Source organism: Sinohyriopsis cumingii, chromosome 17, assembly GCF_028554795.1.
Source record: "Sinohyriopsis cumingii isolate HCF-2022 chromosome 17, ASM2855479v2, whole genome shotgun sequence".
Lineage (NCBI taxonomy): Eukaryota > Metazoa > Mollusca > Bivalvia > Unionida > Unionidae > Sinohyriopsis > Sinohyriopsis cumingii.
In genome coordinates, this window is record NC_142977.1 from 97,340,235 (window position 1) to 97,365,111 (window position 24,877).

The 24,877-nt window shown below is 33.7% G+C and overlaps 1 protein-coding gene across 1 annotated transcript in view; it reads right to left on the reverse strand.

The window, feature by feature from the left end:
• The window catches only part of LOC149779502 (putative serine carboxypeptidase CPVL), a 30,731-nt gene extending 11,527 nt beyond the window's left edge, over positions 1 to 19,204 (reverse strand). The window contains exons 1-8 of the mRNA XM_089938641.1: positions 18,953 to 19,204; positions 17,747 to 17,865; positions 11,998 to 12,112; positions 9,797 to 9,855; positions 9,049 to 9,128; positions 8,442 to 8,508; positions 6,379 to 6,501; positions 2,696 to 2,827 (exon numbers count right to left, since the gene is read on the reverse strand). Coding sequence (XP_089794767.1) covers positions 2,696 to 2,827; positions 6,379 to 6,501; positions 8,442 to 8,508; positions 9,049 to 9,128; positions 9,797 to 9,855; positions 11,998 to 12,112; positions 17,747 to 17,865; positions 18,953 to 19,202 — 945 coding nt within the window. The 5' untranslated portion in view covers positions 19,203 to 19,204. The remainder of the gene's footprint in view (positions 1 to 2,695; positions 2,828 to 6,378; positions 6,502 to 8,441; positions 8,509 to 9,048; positions 9,129 to 9,796; positions 9,856 to 11,997; positions 12,113 to 17,746; positions 17,866 to 18,952) is intronic.
• Positions 19,205 to 24,877: the final 5,673 nt, after the last annotated feature.

Sequence of the window (24,877 nt, forward strand, 5' to 3'; positions counted from 1 at the left end):
ACTAAAATTCTGAGACCAATTATTAACTGGTAGTAAAAGCAATTACATGTTTTAAGCATAACATTTCTAAATTGTATACAGAATCTGGTCATATATTTTCTTTTCTAATCAAACTAGAGCTGTTCCGCTTAAACAAATATGACACTCAGGGAAGGCAGTTTTAAAAATATGTCTCAGGGTATTCTAATTACTTTAACAGTGCACATAGAAATGATTAAATATTCTAAATTACCTCTTTGTGTGATTATCCAAATGCCTTCTCTGGGTCCCAAGTATGTTTTACTGGTCATCCTTAAACATAATATTTTCATATTTTTACAAAATAATAACATAGTACCATTGTTAAGCAATACAAAAAGAAACAGGCCTACGGCATCTTGAACCAAAATGCAAGAAATTTGACTTCAGTGTCTCATATTTCCACAGGCATGGGATTGATAAATATGTCAGACCATTGCAGACCAGTAATATCAGTCACTCCAACTTGCACGAACATTTTATGTAATTAAAAGAATCTGAAACTTCTGTTCATTTCACATGAAGATTCAGATGCGCATATAGCATTCGTGGTAATGTTAAGTTACTAACAGAAATATGTACCTTGTATAATTAAGAACTAATTAACAACATCAGCGAATTACTACAATAAATACCAAAATGAAATAGTTTTTCTTTACGGTTCTAAATGTCGCAATAGGAAGTCATAAGTGCTCATATATAACCATAAATTGGTACCATTTCTAAGCGGATAGTATTACAAATAACATGTGAAGGTTGAAGCACGGTGGAAGTTGTTCACAATGGACTTCTATTATAACTGCATATAATATCAGCATGTATATGCATCTGTCCCTCTGTCTATACAAGCTATAGAAATTCATGACGAACAATTATGTCCATAACTGCTGACCAGATTTTATGACCATCACGTATGACTACAAAGATAATTTACTCAAACGTTGACATGATAATGGTCATTCTCATTAGGGTCCAACTACAATCCCTCAATGACCACACATTTCATTTTCTATCAACTGTAACCCTCCCTGCAGAAGCTGATTGTGATATTTTCACTTTTGTCATGACAATCTTTCATGACTACAACATCATGGATCTTTGACGTATTGAAACATAATTTACTTTATGATTTAGTAATATTTCATCCAGAACCTTATTTCAATGGAAACACATGATCTCTGAATTTGATAAAACTTGTATAACTTCTCAGTGCCTACACATCCATATTAAATTATCTTTTGACAACAATGTTGTCAGATGCTGTGTATGTAACACAAACAAGCCAGACTATTTTAAATCCAATATGATCTTGAAAAAAACAACACACACACACACACACACATATATATATATATATATATATATATATATATATATATATATATATATATATATATATATATATATATATATATATATATATATATATAAGAACTGACATTTTATTACTAAGAAAATTTGCTGGCTTAAATGTAATGATCATTGATTATTTGGAACAAAGTTTTATTTACAAGTACTAACCATTCATTATTCAGAACCATTTTTGATTAAAAAAGACTAATAATGAATTTGATGAAAGAAAGGTTTTAATTAGTATACAGCTTTGATGCTCAGTATGTCATTAAAGTGGAACATTTATAACAGAAATTAGGAGGGTGTTCCTATAGCTATAACATAAATTAGGGGGTGTTCCTTTAGCTATAAATATAAATTAGAAGGGTATTCCTTTAGCTACAAAAAGAGAAATTAGGATGGTGTCCTTAAGCTATAAATTTACAATGTCCGCATAATTATTTACGGTGTGGTTTCATTAAGCCAACTCCATGTATTAATTGAATGGCTACGTCAAGATTACAAAGACTAAACATGTGATGAAAGTGTTTTTACCTTGCTTAAAACTACATGTTCACATAAGTCACATAAGTAAATACCAGCTTATTATTTTAACTATAAGAATGTCAGAAATACATGTTTTTGTAATCTGTTTATTACTAACTTTGGACAATTTTCCTGATTGGGCTAAATTAATATTTTTTATATGGAAATAAGTAAAAGCTTGCATTTATGCAAAATTGTGAAGACTCAAGAAAATTAATGTTTGTATTGTTTTCTTTTACTAAAGTGTAATTATATATGGTGCATAATAATATATGCTTATTCAAAGTCATCCAGTAGGAAATTAGTTAATCTGAATATTGCATGAAAACTGTTCATGAGATAAGACTGCATCATGTCTTTATGAGTTCTCAGTATCATTGTATGCGACTGAAACATGTCTTTAAGAGTTCTTAATAGAGTTGCATTTTAGTATAGTATGAGACAAGAGGACTGCATTATGTCTTAATGGAGTTTTTATATACTTGCACTATAGTTTTGTCCAAGACAATACTGCATCTTGTCTTTATGAAGTCTTAATACACTTGCATTATAGTGTGTATGAGACAAGATTGTATCATTTCTTAATGAGATCTTAATATACTTGCATTATAGTTTTGTATTAAACAATACTGCATTATGTCTTTATGAGTTGTTAATAAAGTTTCATGTCCGTTTCAGACAACACTGAACCATGTTTTAATGAGAACTTGATAACGTGCATTTTATGAGTTCAAGTTATATTTCATTAACATTCTCTATACTAGATGGATAGATGGATGAATGGATGGATGAATCTCACCTTGAAAGCCTTAAGAAACTGTTTATCCTGAATGTAGGCCACAGCCATGTCAGTCATCGACTGGAAGTACGCCCTCTGATTTTCATCCAGCAGACCAATACTGTACATGAAGGTAGCATACTCAGGCATCATCTGCAATTGGGAAAATTTATCGAAACTTTAAACTCTAACAAGATTATCTTGAGCATAATGAGTACAATGAGAATTATGATGAAGTCTAAGACGATATCGCAACATTGCATGCTTTATTTACATCTGTACATAAAATAAAACCTGATTATGTAACCTCTGCTATGAGCAACCAATATTTAATTTACCAACAAAATGACAATGGACAGACATTTTATATACAGACATGCACTGCCATGAGTGAGCACTCACTGAATGCAACAAGCAGTTGCCTTAATTTATAGGTAAATAATGTATTTCAGTGTTCCTAAGAATGACTGTAACACAATTCCTAATACAAATGCTGGAGACCTTTATTTAATCCCATGACTATAATTAGTGAGAAGGGTATACAAAGTACATATTGTCCTAAAGCACAAAAATTAAAAAGGAAAATGCTAACTGTGTCTACCAATTACCTTAAGTACATGCAGCCTTGTATGCATCTTCGCTAGCCAAGGTTCCGATGTGTTAACCCTATATACACCTTGGCAGATCGTTCAGATATTTCAGAGCTTTTTGTCCTAGCAACACCAATGAGTTGTCTCCCTTAGTATGTAATACCAATTAACCGATAGCATGTAACAGCAGTAAATTGTTCGTCGGCCGAAAATGGTGAAAGCAATTTACTTCAAAAGGATACTTTGTAAGTTTAATATACAAAGTATTATTATAGACCATAGAGAAACCATTACAGATGCATTTGAAGAAAAGAATGTATTTGTACAAACAAAGACTGGCAGTGAAAGATTGCTTACTTATGAGTCAATTCCAATTATGTGCTCCCTTTGTCTTTATCTTGTAGGAACAGTGTTCAAATTTGAACAACTTGATTTCGACTGGATGTGGTGACTTGCCATCGCATCGAATGGAATTCACAGACCCAAAGCAACGAAATATTTGAATAATCCACCAAGGTGTATATAGGGTTAACACATTGTAACCTTAACTAGAGAAGATGCCTTGCATGTTGCAGACCATAACCACACTAAAGTACATGACACTACCATTTAATCATCCCTTGTGAAAGTCTCACTCATACACAGTTCAAAATAAATACTGATTCTTCATCTGTATTGAAAATACATACAATACCAATGGTGGACGATTGAGAGATATTCTCATTCATTTCACTGTAGTGTGTCGAGCAAATCATTTGTCTATAGTGTTGCTACCTACTGCCAGAGCTGATTGATGTCTTTGTCTTAGTCTCTTAATAAGAACAAGCACAAAGTGCCAAGGTCAGAAACCTCATCATCTGGTCAATGTAGCACACCAGTTACATGCTTTGTTCATTGGGTGTATATGGTTTATGTGAACTAAGCCTATGCCTCTCGTCTCTAAATAAAAGTATTTGTTTCTGGTCCAGTCTGTCTTTGAATTAAATGTTGTAAACAAACACACACACAAACACCTGGCTTTATCAGAACCACCATCATTGTAACTCATGTTAATACATATGTGGAAGTGACGAATCCTTGATATTTTTAACACTACACATAAATTCTATCTCTAATATATTTGTAATTGATACACAGAGGAAGTGTTACCATAGTTACATTTGTAGTTTATTAACAGGGTACACAAGTATTACCTTTGTTAAATTTGAAAATCATATGCTTAAACATGTGAACATGACTTATAAATTATAATGTTTTACAGGGATAACTCTACCAGCTGAAGTGGGCAACTAAGCCACCAAGAAAATGTAAACTCCACCTTTCTATTAGGAAAAGAAAACGATATCACTCTGTAATATTTTTAAAATACATATAATGGCAATAATTTATGGCTTTTTACATGCCTACTCTGTCCATTTGTGAGTAACGCATTGAGGAGAGCCCCAGGCAAAATGTCTTTTATTCCGGTGTTGATATCAATTGCGCCAAGAAAACAAACTTTTGCACATTTGCAAGCATATGTTTCAATAGCTGATTGACCATTAACCGTTTCCCCAACAAGTTAATTTTTGAAGATAGAAACATACCAACTTGTATTTCTGAACTTGGAATAGCAACATGTAAACAACAATCTGTGTTTAAGGACATAGTCATTAAAGGTACTTTCTAAATCTATTTGGAGATTTTAACTGCCATTATTGCATTTTCTTCTTCCTAAAAGTCAGTTTGAAACTGTAACAGTGTGTTGAACCAAACTGCTTTTTTAATGCATTAGGCACAAAAATAAATGAAAATATACAATTCATAGAAAGCGAAGTCTAAATAGTGTGTAATAAAAGATTTAGCCTAAAAATAATTGTTTAAAGATCAGAAACATATGGGACAACAATGTCAAGTAAGAGTAATAAAACCTCTCTCTCTCTCTCTCTCTCTCTCTCTCTCTCTCTCTATATATATATATATATATATATATATATATATATATATATATATATATATATATATATATATATGTGTGTGTGTGTGTGTGTGTGTGTGTGTGTGTTGTCATGTATATTTAATTTGTATTTACTGATAGTTCATTTTCATTCATTAAATGCTATGGATAATTGTATTTTGGACATAACCTTGCCCAAAATGAAGTTCATAATCCACCTGACCTAAATCATTGATTTTTGCTTTGTAAGCAATATCTTTATCTCAGTCTGAGACCAGAACATTGACAATTCTCCATGAAATGCTGGGTCTACCTGTTGTTTACAACATTTTATATTAAAATATTAGTAACAGACCTTTTAATTATAGCTAAGATTTTATCTTGTAAACATTTGGAACCTTCAGAAAGAAATTTTCCTTCAGGTAGTAGATTTTGGAAAGCACTAATGATGACATGAGGTTAAGTATATTTTTGTTTATCTAAGAATTATTCATTCATGCTTTAAGATCTGAGCAGAATCAGTTGTATTATTATTGTGTCCAGTATTAGATTTGAGCTTGAATTTATTTATTCATATTATCTAATTCAAGTTATTATTCTCTGGAAATACAATGTGCTCAAAAATAACATTCTTGGAAATAGAGACATGGATTTATAGTGAAATTCAAATAAAGATATATTCTTTGATTGTATTATTGTTATGCAACAAACAATTGTTGGCACTTCTGGAAGTAAATACAATATATTCTCGGTTACAAGTTGACTCCGAATGTGAACAACATCCTCTACTATGCCATTGCATAATACGCTAGTAGGTCAGGGTCTATGTTTGTCCCATTGATTACTCCTAACAAAATGTAACAGACACATATTTGCTGATGCATTTTGCGACTGCAGATCTTGGTCTGTGCAGTTTGCAGCTGGAGTCAGCTTATAAGCGAGTCTATATGGTAATGAAAGAAAGACTTAATGCATAGAAAAATTGATGCCATACATATTTGCTATTACAGGTATCAAAGCAGCTCGGAAAGAGATTCTACAAATTGTGCATTTCGTCTATCTCAATCTAGCTATACAAATATGCAATAAGGCGACAAGTTCTTGATATCATCTCTGTCTTGCTAATTGTACAAGTATTTTATAAGGTGATAAGACAAATATCAAGTGGAACTATTTACAGTTTCTGGGTCAGTAAGACCACCTCCAATAGCCATGCCTTTCAGGTTTATCTTCATGGCTGCTGTTGGATTCTTCATGTGGATATAGTAGGAGATGACAGGGACATATTTACCAGCATATGACTGAAATAAAACACCACACAATTAACCGTACAAAAGTCTAGGACAAGCAATAGCCTTATAAAATTCCAATCTAAATAACAAAATATAAGAATTTTTAAAAGTTGTTCTCTTAATAAAATACATTTAGTACGACATTTAACATTTATATTGAAACTTTACACAAACTGACTGAATAGAGTAAAGCTACGACAATTGGAATTAATGTTTGTAATTTTAAGTTCGAAATGCACGTCCACGTGTAATGTTTCTGTTTAACTTAGTGATCTAACATAATTTCAAATAAATAACAACTGACTGGTAGATGGTGATACATAGATGTAGCTAGTGGATTGATTAATTGAACTTAGTAATAAACTGCCCATTATAAAATGGTCATATATATGGAAATGAAAACTTATTACTTAGTTCATCAGTTTACTAAATTTCTTCGCTTTGACTAACTATATACTAAAATGTACATAGAAATGTACATAATTAACAAAATAATTCTACATAGCAACAAGAGTGAATGGCAGATATTATATGAACACACCGTGTTTAATAGTAATCTATCCAAGAATAAGTATGGCATAGCTGACTTGGAGATTACTGACCAATAGGTCTCAGTGGTGTGGGCCTTTTGGTTACGGTATGTGCTCTTGACCTAAAGTTAATGTTCTGATAACCATTACTTTTATTGGAATTACCATGATTGTAACCTCCGACCTCTACATCCCAGAATCTAAAGGTTCCTTTGCTACCCTAAGTGCAAGCCATCCATAATTTTTTGTCAAGACACATACTCAAGAAGAAATTATGAGCTACAATGCCTCTGATCCTTGTCCTCAAAATTAATAGAACTCTTCCTTACATTAAATGCAAGTCCTCCACAAAATCTGGTCAAGGTATATGGTCTAAAATTAAGTTAAATACATTTATAGTCTTACAGTGACATTGACCTTGACCTCTTGATCCAAAAGTCAATCAGGTCTCTTCTTTACTACACGTGTAGTCGGATCTATGATGTAGAACTCAACTTACTGTGCTGGAAGCAGTATTATATTTTCACTCAGTGACCTTGTCCTTTGACATTTTTACCCACAAAGGGTTATTTCTTACACAATGTGTAAGTCATCGAAGACTTTTAATGAAAGTACATAATTAATAAATTAAGCATTTTCCCAGAAACCATTTTTCTCCTTACAGTCACATTCACCTTGTTCTTTGACCCCTTTATAAACAGGCTGCTTTATTCCAGGTAGGAGATGATGAACTAATGTTATTGTGCAAACAACATTTATATTGATAAAAGTGCAGGGTATCTAAAAATTTTATTTCATGTATTGCCTCTAAACCATTTCTCTTCTTTCTTTTACAGTTACCTTTACCTCTGATATTTTGATGGTAAGATCTATAGGCTTCTACCTTACCCAACGTGAACAATATCCACAAAGTTTGATCCAAGTCTCATGTAGAATGTTATTGTGCAGAAACCATATTTCTTTCTTTCAGTCATGGTGACACTGACCTTTGACTTTTTGATACCCAAATCTATATAATTGTTTATATCATCATGTTCGAGCAATCCACAAAGTTTGGTCCTTGTATTTGATGTAGAATTAATATTATTATGTAGAAGCCATTTTAATCCTTTCAGTCACAGTGAATGTGACCATTTACCTTTTGATTTCAAAATGAAAAGGCTTTGTCTTATCCCAATTACAAGTTTTTATCCACAAAATATGGCCAACGTTTGTGATAGAGAATGTTACTGTGCAGAAAGTATTCTTCTTATTTCGGTTAATGATCTGACCATGAACCTTTTCATGCCAAAATCACATATGTTGATAAAAGATGTGGTTAAGGATATAACAGGTGACAGGAAATGAGAATGAAGAAAGGTTGAGTGCATTTTAACTCTTAGATGAGGAAAAAGGATATTTCCTTTCTGTACAAGTTACCTCCCCTGTGGCATAGAAATCGTTCTTTTGATATTCATTGAAGACAGTAAAGAACTGATAGAGGCAGCTGCAAAAAAAAATGATGAAATGTACGTCATATAAATCAATAAATCAGCAAACAGAGAACATAACATTAAGGTTTATCTCACAGTATTTGATTGCAATGATAATACATTGAGATAATTATATAATATCACACAATATTATGTTGTAAATGAACACTGTTGTAATTCTATTAAAATCACAACAGTAAGAACTTTCATATGTCATTAATTGATATATTAATGCGAGCTTGATTAGAAAATAATTTTATCAACAAATTGTTCAACAACTGTATCAACGATTGTTCAACTATTTTATTTCTTGATAGCTTCATAACTAAACATAGTTTTTATATATATATATATATATATATATATATATATATATATATATATATATATATATATATATATATATATATATATATATATATATATATATATATATATCTGATTCAGTTGACGGATCACAGTAAATTGATTTATTGGCTTGACAAATACAAACAGAACAGCAATCTTTCATATTTGCATCGTAATCAGTTATGACATAATAAGAAAGCTCCTGCCTGTACAAGTCTCTTCCGACATCAGCTTCATTTGTTGCGTATCCAGCATCAGATTGTGTAAAACTATATCCAGTACCAACCTGAAATCAAAATCAGCAATATAAATTCTTCATCTTGAAACAACATACTTATTTCAATGAGAATATTTTTTTAAAATCTGAACTAAAACAAATCTTTATCACTTAAGGTCTTAGGTTCCAAAAACTAGAAACTGTTTTCTGTTCAATATTGTCAAAAATATATATTTCCACTTTTGAATATTCTTTCTTCTTTCAAAATAATAACTGTACACACATATAAATTTGTTTCTTTCATAAAGAATTTTTTGTAGAAGTTCGATTCTTATATTGCTAGGTAACAAAAAACGCATATTCTGGTTACCATAGCATGTGCACTAATAATGGCGTGTTGCATATGATTATAGTTAATTATTATTAATTATGACATGTTGCCTACGATTATAATTATTATTAGTTGTGACATGTTACTTATGATTATAATTAATTATGACATGATGCCTACGATTATAGTTATTATTAATTATGGCATATTGTCTATGACTGTAAGTACTTATTATCATTATGGCATGTTGCCATGATTATATTTGCTTCAGAAAATATACATATTTCACAGCAATAATTATATATAATCTGTACACTATCTCGGAGGAGAATGAAACATGAATTTTGTGAATGGAGTGGTTTAGTATATGGCACATTAATTATTGATGACGAGAAGACAAACTCACTGGATTATCTATGTATATCAGGGAATACCTCTTGTTCCATGTGATATCTCTTAGCATTACTGGAAAGAGAGAATATATAGCCAACTTTAAAGACCTCATTGCCCTGTACAATGAAGCTAGTAGAGTTAACAGAGACAAAGGTCAACTTTAAAGACACCATTAACTTGTACGATGAAGCTAGTGGAGTTAAGAGAATATAGAGTCATTTTTACAGACACCGTTACATTATACCATTAAGCTAGTGGCGTTAACGGAGTTTTTAAGGTCAACTTTAAAGACACTGTTAACTCTTACAATTGAGCTTGTGGAGTTAATAAGAATATAAAGTTAGTTTTAATGACATCATTGCAGTGTATGATAGAGCTAGTGGAGTTAACAGAGAAAAGAAAGTCAGCTTCTTTAATAAGAGTATATTGTAATTTGATCCAGAGAAGCAGTTTCAATATCTCTGGATAGGGATGCAAAATGTGTCATAGAGGTTGCTTAACGCAGATGAGGATGATCCAAGACTCCCATTTGAGTGGAGCAATCAGGATGAGACTCTTTTAATTTCTGTATTACTTTCAGAACCCGATATGTAGAAGTGTCAACATTTTGCAATTCCAACCGATAGAAAGAGCATCGATTATCCGGGCCTTTTGGATCCGGGACTCGTGAGAGAAAGGTTGGAATTTAGGCATTCAACCTTGTTGCCAATAGGTCCATGATAGGTAAATCGCTTCAAGCATCTATTTAGTGAAAAGTGAGGGATTAAGAGATCATTCCATTTGTATTAGTTCCTTTTTGTAGGACAATGAGTCCCCCAATTTATTAGCCAGACTAGGATATGTCAAACTTAAACGTGGATTTATCGTTTAAAAAACCAAACTAAAATGCAAAGGTCTTCCAACTTGTTCTGAGGTTGAAACTTTCTAAACTGTTTCTATGGATTTTGTGAGGTCTCTGTCTGTAGAGAGCATGCCACAAAATGAATGAAATTATTTGCAATGAAAGTACAAATAGTTCAACCTGAAAGACAAGGCTTATCGTTACCGATTCTGTTTGGCGAGGGCTTGGGTGACAAGAAAGCAGGTCATATAAGATGGGTCAGCAATGCTTTTTGACAGTTTTCAGAGCATGGCTTGTTCTACCACATCAAAACCAAGTTCAATTTCGGACAAAGTGCCAAGACTTGGCTTTGAGACAACTCAAAATGTGCCAGAAGATCCGAGTGGCCTGAGTTCAAGCTATTGTCCAAACTTTCATGATGATGCAACATGTCAGAAATCAGTAATATTTAATTCTGGATTGGTAACATGAAAAACATAATAAAAGTCTTTCAATTTTCTGTCTTCAATTTCAAAAGTGCAGAGGGAATCGGAAGCCTTCAGTGATGGTGGCAAATACTGAATGGAGGAGGCTTGTTGATAATGACAACAAAGAATGATGACTTAGGGTTAGGGTTGTAAAACAGTAACAGTAATCTCCAAAGACTGGCTGTGAGCACCATCTAAGATCCAATGCTAGTGCTGTATGTCCCAGAAAAGGAAGTAATTGAGCTTGCTACTATCCGTGAGCTAGGACAGAACTGAAACTATCAAGGGGTCAAGGCCAGTACAAGATTACCGGTATATAAGTGATATCGGGTGCTTCACCAGAGCTGATTTGCATATGCTTTTATAACATGGCAGAACTGGGTCAGAAGTCTATCCAGTTCTGGCATGATCTGTCTGTGACTGGGGACAGTGATAGAATCTGAGCTATATGGGAAACCCTTGACAGCAAATATTGCCAGACCTTCCTACACTCCTTCGTTCTTCTCTCTTTTCAAACTGTCACTGTCATATTAAACATTGAAAATTAAATAGGAACAAAATTACCTTAAAATTATATAGTTTTCTCTCTTTCCCATTCTATCTTTAAAATTTTCAATACACATAGAATAACCATTGAAATATTGGAGGCAAATATTCATTAAGATACAGTGTAATTACTATACATATTTTTCTAATATGTGACAAAGCTACATTCATTAAGATGCACTATAGTTACTCAAGCATTTTTTCAAATATGTGACAAAGCTACATTCAGGTCAACAGAAATTCTATTTGATATCGATCAAAACATATCAGAAGAATTGTTTTCAATAGAAATAATTTAAACCATCTTATCAACTTCAAATAATCTGCAAGTGCATTGAAATGGCTTCTGTACTGACAGACCTTTTCCATCTTTGGTCACCATAATTGGTCCATGTTCCACAAAGAGTCCAAACAGTGAGGATTGACCTGGTCCACCCTGCAACCACAAAACTACAGGGGCATTTTGGGGGTTCTCCTGCCAAATAAACAATGTGATTTTCTTTGCAAAGAACAAATCAAACAAGAAAACATTATTTTGTGTTATCAAAGTTGCAAATCTAAAACTGGAAAAGTTTCATAGTTGTAAATCATTTATCAGCTTTATCAGTTATCCATGTCCCGTTACTCGTTACCAGCACAAGGGCTCGTATCGTCGCTTAAAATTGACCTGTCATATATGTACTATATATAGTTATTATAGTACATGTTTGACAGTTCAATTTGAAGCAACGATATGAGCCCCTGTAGTTCCCAGCAAAATTAAACATTATGCTCAGAACTTAAAATATATAATCCAAACATCTTTCCCCAAATGTGTGGTTTCTAACGTGCTTCACAACTTATTGATGAGTAGAAACTAATCATTGAAAATAATCCAATCTCTCTCAGTAACACGCAAGTGACAGGGTTAATAAACATTGACAATAGCGTACACAGGGGTATGAGCTAGCAAAGGAGACTAAAATTCTGGTTACACATGGGGGATGGGGCCAAGCAATATTCGTTGATGCATCTTTCTTTGCCCTGCACAAATATTTTTATGCTGTTGTTTTTTTCTTTTATTTATCAATATTAGATATGATGGAGTCAATTCACGTCATTAATTGTTGTCAGGTTTTTAATACAGATCCATTTGACATGCGTTACGAAGCTAGGTCTTAAAATATGTAACAAGAAGTGAAATCATCAATATACGTAAACTTAACAGGCTATTACATGTATTTCTGCAATGCACAATGTGAAACTTCAAGAGACGTTTACAGTGTTGTGAATTAAATCCCAAATAATACTAAAATTCATATCACAGGTCCAAAATTATAGAGTGTTCTGGATTAATTCCAATAGTTCTGAATGTCCGTACGATGCATGCAACCAAGAATATCTTTGAATGAGTTAGCAATCATCCAAAATATCGTAGTATCATCATTTTCATGGGGCTCATTTTTGTGGTTTTCTGAGAGAAAAAAATACATTTTCGTGGGTTTGCCTGCCATAGTTTGCACATTGGTATTTATTTAAATTTCTGGTTTAAATTCTGCGACTACGTAAAATAAGGAATATGCAAACACAAAATAATGCTGACACTAACGGTGATTACGTGATAAATCATAGTGGACTAAGCCAACAACTCTCAAACAATACTACCACCTCCATATGCACAAATAAAACACCTATAAAGATCAATCACTTACACCCTGTTTCCTTCTGAGTGCTCAACATGAAATGAAACTAATGACACCAACGTGCGAAGATGCTAACGAAATTAAAAGACAATGGAATCACTCCTTTGTTTGTGCATGCCTCGTATATAGACCAACTTCACTCACAAGACTTGAAAATAAACAATGAGTAAAATTAATTAAACTCACACTTCCACAACTAGTATGCTAAAAAATTTAATAAAAGCCGTCCCGGAAAAAGGGGCTTTATCTGGAGAAGGTCAGTGCGCTATATTAGTAACCCTTGCAATCTCAATAATTAAGCCAATTTATTCTAAATGTCATGATACCATAGGCGAAAGGGTGGATCTAATTATCAGGTTTTGAGAAAGCTGGTCCTGTTTAATACTACAATTTGGAGATTATTCACCTGACAAGCATTTATATGCACGTTCAGACTTGATTGAGACAATATTGATACAGTGGCTTGGTCCGAAAATCAATGACGTGTGAGCTATAATACTCTGTTGTAATTAATATAAACATAGTCCTTCAAGCATTAGTACTTTACATGCTTGTTCTTTCAGATACAAATGCACGAATAAAATGATATATGCTTTGGGGGGGGGGGGTGATAATTTTTTTAACAGTTGTACTCAAATGATAGATTGATTTTCGAATAAATATTAAATAAAAGTTTCATATGCTAATAATATTTATTATTGTTTCGTTTAAAGTGTTACTAGGTTTTGAATACCTATGATTTCTCTTCTCAATCATTACTTATGTCAAATATCGATTAGAGTTAGAGACAGTGACTGGAAATTACAGCTACCTACTGGATACCGGACCACTACATGTACATGGAGGCAATAATATATGCTTTATAATTCGTTTTTCAAAAGGTTATCATAAAACAAACAATATTACAAACTAATATTGTATTACTAGATTACAGTATTGATGTCAAAACTATTATCTTTGTTAATCTCTTGGAATGAAACACAGTAAGAAAATTGGTGGGAGGGGTATATCATATGTGGATAATATTTCATTGGGTCGTTAAATGTTTGGTCTGGGGCAACAACGAAATCACACACACACGCAAAATTTTCCCCATGAAACTTTATGATACTACAGTAGTGTGTTAGTCCAAAAGTCAATGAGCATTTTAGTAATTCCATTGAATATTTTGCATAAATAATTCCTCTCAAATTATATCTGATATACTGATCTAAATCAGGAATGAATTATGTGTTTATTATTTATGCACAATTTCACTTGACCTCTAATGTAATGGAATATGAAGATTTCCAAAAGAAAAACCTAGTCTAAGTGTACAAGACTGACTTTGAACTCTAGCTATGTAAACATCTTTATCACTAACAATCATGGACAAATATTAGCATTGTAAACATGTTGTTTACAACTTACAACCATGGACAAGTGTTAAGGGCACAATATAAATAATATATACATAATACGTGCAGTACTAACAGATTCATGCATCAGTAAAGCTAGAGTAATACTGCACGTCCTTGCAAGTATTTTATAAAAAATGTTTTACAAAATGGGTGCTAAACCAAACAATTGCTAAATTAGCCTGAAAATCTTATCACATGTACCCATCATAAGCAAATACTAATGAACTACGGCTTCATAGCTAAAATATAACACTGGTTAATCCATGAAGATAATGACTTTAATTATTGTCAAACACTTTTGTATTGATAGAAAAATTACTGAGTATAACCCTATATCATTTGTACTAATAAGAAAGCACATTTCTGAACTGTCATTGAACATTAAATTTGCGTTCAAAAAAACAACATATCGATGTGTTTTAGGAGAACTAGAAATTCCAAGTTGTCTTTCGAGGAACAATGCACACATCAACCACTAGAGCACAAATTAGCCAACTATGAACAGACTGGCAAACAGGACACAGATTAACCGAAATTACACTGATTAATAATAATGCATAGACTAGCAACAAGGCACAGATTAGCTAATAATGCACAGATCGACGAAAAATGCACAGCTTAGTTAACAATGCACATTACAGTTAGTAATGCACCGATTATCCAACATTACATATATTATCCAAAAGCAAAAGCACAGCAGTTGTTTACAAGAAATTAGGCTGAACCTAGATAGATGTGACTGCCATGTCAGCAGCTTTCACGTACTTGCTTTTTGCATCATATTATCAGACCAACAACTGTTTAAACGTTCCATCCTTAATAATAATTTCGTAGAAGATGGCGCATCACATGTATGATGATGACAGTGAAACAATTCACAAAACTAACATTTAAAGCAGATAATGCCACAAATTCTTTAATCAGTCCTTATATCGTTATTTGGTCTTACAGTGGTGTCACTATGTAAAAATTAGCGACATTTTCACTGATCAACATTTTTGTGTATTATATGTTTTACTGTGAAAATCTTTTTGCTGAGAAAATCATAAGTCTACGATTCCGTGTTCAAATTTGTGAATTTAATTTCGTTGATTACAAATTTACATATGCTGTATGAGCAGCATATCAAGCTTTATTTTCCAATTTGTTGGGTCCTTTTAATGCTAAGGAAATACATTTTCCTTTTCTCTGACAACCAATCTGTAATCGACAATTAGATAACTCACCTTGAGTTTTACAAGTCTCCAGTAGCCATGCTGAAAATACATTATCTGCTCCTTTTCTAACTAATTATTTTTTAGCACTATCTTATTTTGATTTTGAACTTGTAATCATTTTAATATTTAAATGTTTGAAATTTTAATTAACACTGCATAGTCGATATAGCGCTGGCATTATGATACCACTTACCTACATACCAGCCCACCCACCCACATACTTAGCTACCTCCCTACCTACCTAATTTTAATGGGCATAAAAGACAAAACACAATAAAATTGAACGTTCTCTTCTATCATATGTATGCCATATCAAAGTAAATGTAATAGAATGAGTTGATAAACACAACTGATATTAAAGATGTTTTGTGTTTTGACAATCGTTGTTCTTATATCTGCTTGACAAGCAAAATTAGGATTGTCGTCCACCCCGGGAAGCCTAGCATTACAGGATGAAAGTCATTTTCTTTACCTAACCTTTGCGTGACAGCCAACAGACGAAATGTGAAAACGTGATTTATCTGCCCTTAGGGAAGCACGCTTTTGCATCAGAAGAGCCAGTGAAAGCAACTTCCATCAAGTATTGATTTCTTGACATAAAGCGCGTGAGTTGATCTGTTTCACTATTAAAATGTCAACAAAAGAAATATATTGTTGTATTTGTTACATAAATAAGTGGATAGATGGACACAAAGTGACCTTGCAGAGGTTCACATTGGTCCTGGAAAGAAAACAAATTTGAAAGAAGCGTGACAAAACAGTGAGACAAGCAAATTACTACCATGTGTGGCATTTTGTGCCTTAGTCCTACAACGTTAGACATATCACCCGATATGTTTTGTTCTGGTGGATGGGGGCACTAAAACAAAACCAACATGTGCTATGTCTTACATTGTAGAACTATTTATGCCTATGAGATGAATGTGTCGCCGTCATAGCAGAAAAGGGCATTTTTACATCATACCTAACCACCCCAACTTGATCATAAACACGATTACATAACCAACGTTAGTAAGGCATGCAATGTAGGTCACCGTGACCAGTGGTTTTAAGGTTGAAGTAGTAACAGCACATACATCACCCAATAAATAAATTTAACACAAAAAATTTCAACATAGTCCCTCAAGTATGAAACACGTGTCACAGAGACCTCTCTTTTGGCAACGAGGATGTAGAGCTTACTAAGATGCATCCATTTATCGATTTTGATTTAGATAATTCATTATGCATATAACAAACTCATGTGTTCATTAGCTAAACGCAAAGTCTTGACCAAAGCTAGATCAAATATGGGTCACAACCAACACCTTTTATTTTATTGCTGTTGTTGTTGTGGAGTTTAATGCCATTTTTCAGCACAAGATACTCCATACATGGCGGCCAGAATATCTGTTGGAGGAAGAATCCAGGAAAACCCAAGAAAGAATCACCGACCCACGGGAAGCTGATGACAAGTTTTCTCATGTACATACATTAGGTGAGTTCAAGACTCGAACCCACGCAGATGTGAGACGGCAGTGATCCATAACGAAGAGCATTTTAGACCACTCTGAGACTTGGGGCCCTTTTTATTTTATCATAAATGTGTGGCAATAACAGGTTTCATGATTGTTTTTGTCACTACACTACTTTATATAGCTGAGCTAAATACAAATGCCATACAGACCACCATCCATATTATAAGTAAGTTTGCAAGTTATCAAATTCCGTGAAAGTGAGATAAAAGTATACTAGTGACTAAATAAATTATGAACCCCATGGTTCAGATAACTTTTAACCAAGGCAGTATTAATAACCATAGTGGTAATACCTGTGCTGGAAAGAACCAAAAGAACATGTTACTATTGTAGTTCTTGTTGACAGTGAAGAACCCAGCATAACTTTCCAGATTTAGTTCTCCCAGGGGACCAACCCGACTCAACTGTCTCGCTGAAAGGATAAAAGAGAATAATATAATCTATGTTGGAGCTGGCACTAAGACAAGTAAATCATAGATATGGGGTCACACTTTTGTTGACCACGACACTCTTCGAAGCAGAAGACAAAGTAAGTTTCAGAAAAGAAAGGACAAAACTGAAAATATCATAGATGTCTCTGGCTTGTTTTTATCTACCTGGCCATGTTTTGAAGCTAAGACATAAATATGTGAATATATGAGAAAGATAAAAACAGCGAATTTGATGCAAGTACTAGCAGAGTATTACTAGTATACTATATAGGTATTAAAGAGCCTACTAAATCAAAAGTGTTTGCATTATAAGAATCCTAAGTATTTAATGTATTTGTTTATAAAAAGCCATAATATGCAATTTATTTGTATGATAAGAAGATACACTAATTTATTTGTATTATAAGCTTTTTGTAAGTACTCAATGCAATAAAATGTACAGTTTGAAGAAAATGCTTTGACAGTATTACACTAGTACAGTAACTTTAAACAATATATTAAAATTGAATATAGTATCAAATACAAGTTTGCTCTGAAGGATGCAACATATTCTGATACAAAACTGCCTGATTATACGGCTTTCAATGTTGCTGAAATTAATCAACATTGTCTTCACATTAGAATCTATTGAACCGACATATAAACAAATATAAATATTTTTGTTTTAGTTGTCTATGACATTACATGACGATTTCTGTAATTTCATCGCATTAATTTAAATGCCAGACATGATGTTTTCCTTAAAAGGTACATAAAAATGAGTGACTTCTACCTATGTTTATCTATAAATTATAATCACACTTTTTAACCATTTATTAACTACAGGTAATCAAAGATTGTCCTGGCTGGCCCTACAGTACAGTGCTACATCTGCATGTCAACAGTCGTAGGTTCAATTCCAAACTGCAGTAATACCAAGCAAAAGTTAGCGCAGATCCTATGTGTTTTCCATGCAAATATCAGATTTGTCAAGTGTCACAACGTGTACTACAGCTAATGTAAGATCATGGTTTTAATTTTAAAACCTAGTAAACGTTAATACTTAAGTCAGATGAGACAAATACTGACCTTTCTGAGTTTGCCAACTTTCAACGTAAGGAGTCAAAAACAACGGTTTCCCAGGGTCCTCCCCATAACAATTTGAGACCTTTGGAAATTTGTGTGGATAGATATTGAGAAAAGCACTTCCTCCGGATTCAAGCAAAGGGAGACAACATAGAAAACAAACAGCAATCAAAACACTCATTCTCAAATAGCTTATTAAATTTGTTTCCCCTGGATTGTTTGTTCTTTTGTTCAGTGGACCTGTTGGTTCCATGATATTTCTGTAAGAATAATAAAAGACATTTATTAGCAAAATAATGCTGGATGAAATGTAAATAACAATCTGATTATGTTAGATTTAGATTTAGTTAGACGTAACGGACTGGCCATTTAATCTTATAGCGTGAAATTATTTTTTCTGACTGTGGTAAGTCTTGTTATGTCAAGTTTGTTTCAAGTAAAGCAATGGTTTCTATTGTATTTAAAGAATTATATAATTTGAAACATATTTATCTTGTTTAAGTTTTCTTTAATAGAAGCTGCTGTAATCGGGAATTTATATGTGCATACTTCAGACGATTGCTTTTCATGTTTAGAACAGTAGGATGACTTTGCGCTGTTCAAGAGAAGACCAACAAGGTCTCGTCAAGTCAGTGTGCAAGTTTGTTCTGATTTCTTTGAATAAAGAAAAAGCGTAAACTTATTGCAAAATGTTAATCGGCGTATTTTAAATGAAAAAGCTGCCTGTAGGGGTCATACACAGTAAACCACGCACATCTGATTGACACTACGTCCACTCCGTGGTTGTTATCCTCGACTACTCCACGAGATAGTGTGTTGTGCAGAGCAATTCTTTGCTGGTCACCGCGTAACTTACGACACGACACGCGAAGATACGGTGGAGTTTTTTCTTAATCCTCCTCATTCTCTCTCCACACCCACCGCAATACGTGGGTTTCGACAATAGACCACACGTGAGCTGTACTGTAGTTAAATTGGATAAATGATATGTCTGTTTGACACTTTTGCAATGTAATACCATTTTGGAACCTCATTTAATGCTCTGTTCATTCACTATAGTCGCTGAATAGCCTTTAACATGAATCAGTTACGAACACTTTTCAATTGGTTGCTTAAGAATTTCACAAGAACCAATTGAGAGCGCAGAAAACATGTATGGACTTCATGTTAGAACTTGCAAAGTCAAATCATGTCTTCTATAAAATAATTTGGATCAGATTTCCATCAAGACATATTTAAATTTTTTAATATTAAGCTGCAATATGTAAGAACGTAACTGTCATAACGCAATTTTCAAACAAAACCTGTCTTTATGTAGCAATTTGCTCATATCAAAAAGCTAAGATCATCAATACATTATTTCTTATTGTGACATTATTCAAACGAAAATAAAAATGTTGTCACAATCTTATAAAACAATAACCTGACAAAGAGCAATGTGTGCCTCGTTCCCATGAAGATGTCTGACCTTTCTGTATCATTTTTCATATTTAAAGCTTGAGTTAGAGCAACAAGTTATCAGAAGAAACAAAGAAAAGAGTGGCGAGTAACTTGCTGTTCTAAAGAATGAATATATTTATAAGAAAACCTGAGAACATGTTCATTTACCTAAACTTTAAAATGTAATATTTTTTCTGAACTTGCACCATTTTTCTGTTCCAATTTTCGAGGATCGACTGACACGCATACATATGCTAATAAGACTAGACGTGCACACACACACATACCTCTTCAAAAGATTCATATAAAAAGTTTTATTCTAAGCCTACTTCTCATAAGAGAGAAATTCAATCTAATATAAGTGTATAAATAAAAAAATCAGTTCAAACAATACCCTTCGTGCTTGTAAGAAACCCAGCAGTACTTACCGTTTTGTTGTCTTTCGCCCATTAAGGCGTGACTCTCGTCAGCATCGCTCACGTTTATTGTGCCCTAATTATGCGACACTGATGGATCGCTGTTTAAAAACTAAACTAGCATAAATGTTCGTCACCTTCATTAATTTACTTGCTGAATGAAACTGATTAATACAGAGCAGTGCACTGCAAACAATAAATAAGAAATATTTAAAGCTAAGGCAAAGTGAGGCAAGGTAAACGGATTTTATAATGTTCCACCTCCTGTCTTCAAACGCAATTATCTGGCACAATTACAACCTAGCTGAGGAATATTCAAACCACACTAAGACAAACAGTTGCTGTAGCGGCAAGACGGCAAATAACATCTACCACAGCCGCAGAGGAGGTGAACAGACCTAAGGCTGAAACGTTATTTTTGAAAAATAAAGCTTCTTACGGAAACGACAAAAATAAGGTCAACAACGTCAAACCGAAGCCTCCAACTTAACTAGAGTTTCTCTAATTGGGTTAGTATTTTTGTTACTTATCTTTGTCGTTCGTGTTTTTTTCTAAATTTATATGTGCATTAGTTTACCCGTCGGACGTTTCATTGAGGTCGCGCTTCCTCTGTTGCTATAAATGTGTGAGTAATTAAATCATTATTATATCAATAATGGAATCTTATACAAGTAGATTAGCTTGAGAAAGATTAGAAGCAATTCGAGGATATCTGCCTGTTCATGACACTCTCAAACAAAAACTGCGAGAACGACAAGAAGCACAAGTTGAAGATGAAGAAGATAAATAAATATTTTATAAACCTGTTACAAAGGTTGCTGAGAGAGTTGATGTTGTTGTTGTTGTTTTTAGGTTTAACGCCATTTTTCAGCACACGAGAGGCTATACATGGCGGCCAGTATTAATGGTGGAGGAAGAACCCGGGAAAACCCCGGGAAGAACCACCGACCCACGAGAAGCTACTGGCAAGCTTTCTCACATACCCACATTGACCGAATCCTAGACTCGAACCCACGCAGACAGAGGTGAGATGGCAGTGATCCATATCGGAGAGCGCTTTAGACCACTCGGCCACTCGGGGCCTGTTGAGAGAGTTGCAGAAGCTACTGAAGGTCTTTAGCCTGCAAAAAGACAAACTGCTACACAAAATGAAAAGATAGCAAGAAAAACCAAACAGACAAAAAATTTAAGAAATCTTTCAACTGAAATAGCTGCTGCTCAATCCTCCACCTGCTTCTCAACTTGAAGAAGAACTTGAAGATGAAGAAGAACTTGAAGGACGCTGTTTTAAAAGAACCTGAACCAAAACTAGCAGGAATCAGAACTAAATCAAATGACAAATTTTCCGAGATGAATATTTCCTTCATAAAAAAATATTGAAACGGTAAGATTATCTGCACTTGTCGTGCACAGTTATGATAATAGAAAAGTATTTCTGAAACCTGAGTACGCTAATAAATTTATAAGTCGTTGAACCTGGTACAATTGGATTTATAAAGTATACAACGAAACTGATAATGTCAAAAATTATGATCCAAAATATACTGAATGTATTGATGGGATAAATAAATATCTTGAAAGCTTACAACGACCACAAAAAACGACAACAACCACAACAAAAAGAAAAACAACAAAGCAACCAGTCCAAATAACAAGTGAGGAAGAATGAGAACCTACATCAGAAGAAATAATTGATGAAGCTTATGATAAATATTTTGGTCCAAAAACAGGAAGCGGCCTTACTACTTGTCCTGACAGTGTTCTTGACGATGTTGACCGACTACAAGTTCTGATCGGAGGAAAACGCGCATGAAATAATTCTGCAGAAATTATTAATGAAATGTCTGATATTTACCGAAGATTGTTAACAGGTGGTGTTATGGATCATACTGTTTATCATTCCCTCATTAATGAAATTGTCGATGTTTATTACAGCGAATGAAAACAAGTAATTAATCAACACGTAATTTAGAAAATGATTATACACGATGCTCAACGTGGGTCTATAGTAATTAGGGTAGTAAACTCACGATTGCCAACATACAAAGCGATTTACGGAGATATACTTGGGGATGTTGTTCAAGGTTTATTTAAGAGAATAGCCCCAAAAGCAATACCGATATCAAAGCAACTGGGAATGAAAGCTATTGACGTTGTTTGTGATAAAGGTATTGGTGCTGTTGGTGATGTTGTTAGTAAAGCGTTCTCGGCAATCATGGATAGACTAGCATAATTAATACGAAGAAAACCACAGCCAGTACAATTACTCAGCATTGAAGTTATGTCTGCAAATATCAGCAAAAAATAAATCAAGCTGCAAATAAAAAACTAACAGAGTTGGCTAATATTACCCAGTCAGAAAAAGTGGAAGTGGTCTTCGTGTTAGACGATAATAATAATAATAAAAATATTCAATAGTGTATCCAGTCCAGCTTTTGATACAGACGCACCGGTTCTTAAAGATGAATTTTTACGCGATTATTTGTAGTATTCTTATGACGCACGTGTACCAAATCAGCATGGTTGAATCGAATTACAAGTTCAACATACAGGCATATATGTTGTTTTACCTGCTGAAGTGTTTATTGAAGTGGAAGGTAGACTTTTGAAAGCAGATGATACAGCGTACGGACATTTAGATCGCTTGGTTTTGCTAATGATGGTGTCATGGCATGATTTAATAGTGCTATATACATGATAGACGGAAAAAGTATTGAATCATGTCTCGAAAATGTTGATATTTCTAGGACGATATTGGGTCTGGCAAGATATTCAGATGATTACTCAGGGTCAGCTGGTCCGTCACTGATGTTTGCAAAGGATTCCACTGATCACCCCGAGAGTATCAACGTTAGACTAAATGCAGCTGGGGACGCAGTTGCATCGATGAACAAAACTTTCAGTTTAGGATTTTCCGCACGTAGATCAATGTTAAATGAAGAAGACAAATTTTCATGTGCGATTCCGTTATCACATATATTTGGATTTTGTAGGAATGTTAGATACATTATATTTGGAGCTACACACGCTGTGGTACTTGAATGAAAATCCACTGACAATGATGCCGTCTGGCGACCCAACGCAGTTGATGCTGGTAAAGTAATACTAACAAAACTGTCACTGTGGATGCGAGTAATGACTCCATCGCTTGTGGAAGAATAAACACTACTTGTTTTTATGAATTCAGGTGGTAAATCATTGTTATCATGGTTGACAATGACTACAGATAGCGTTCAAAGTAATGCGGCTGGGTTATTCATATGGCAGATAGCATCACAGCATGGAGTTTCTGCACCACGACATATATTTATTGTTTTTCAGGAAAATGCTAGAAAAGATTCAAAGTAACGAAATCCAATGGTTTTTGACATACTTGGAGTTTCTGAAGTTTCATTTGAGAAGAAATGGACATCAAGAACCTTCTAAAGAAGTTTTCTTAAAGTTTGATCAAAATCATGTTGCATGTGCTTATCATCGGTTGATGACATTTATGGGGCGTGATCAAAATGTTGACACAGGTTTGCAGATATCTCAGCGGGAATTCACAACATTGATTTATATCCAATCAATTACTTTTCGTTGGAACATTTAGATTCATTCAGGCAATTTGTCATTGATATACATTTTCGAGCCCATGTTGCTCAACTGCATGTTGTGGTTACATAGCAATTGCTCTTATACTCTCAGACAAAGCAATGCTACTTGAAGGTGTTGGTGTACGAATGAGAGTTCTTGATGTTCCAGTCAGTAGAAAATATGTAATTAAATCGCTCACGATATTTATAATGTCATATCATTTTATTAGCGTTACTCTGACTCATGGTCAGATTAAAATGCTTCAATCAAGTTCAGCAAAGAACTGCGGAATAAAAATATCACTAAAAAAGATCAGATCACAGGTGGTCAAAATAAACTATCATTGTCAGAACGTCAACTCAGACATTTAAATAGCGCCAAACAATCAAAAACAGGCGTTAAATTAAATCTTTCTGCTGGTGCTGTTAAAGATTCAATTAAAAAAGGCGGTATATTTCCACTTCTTGCAGCTATACCAGCCTTAATAGCCGCTGCA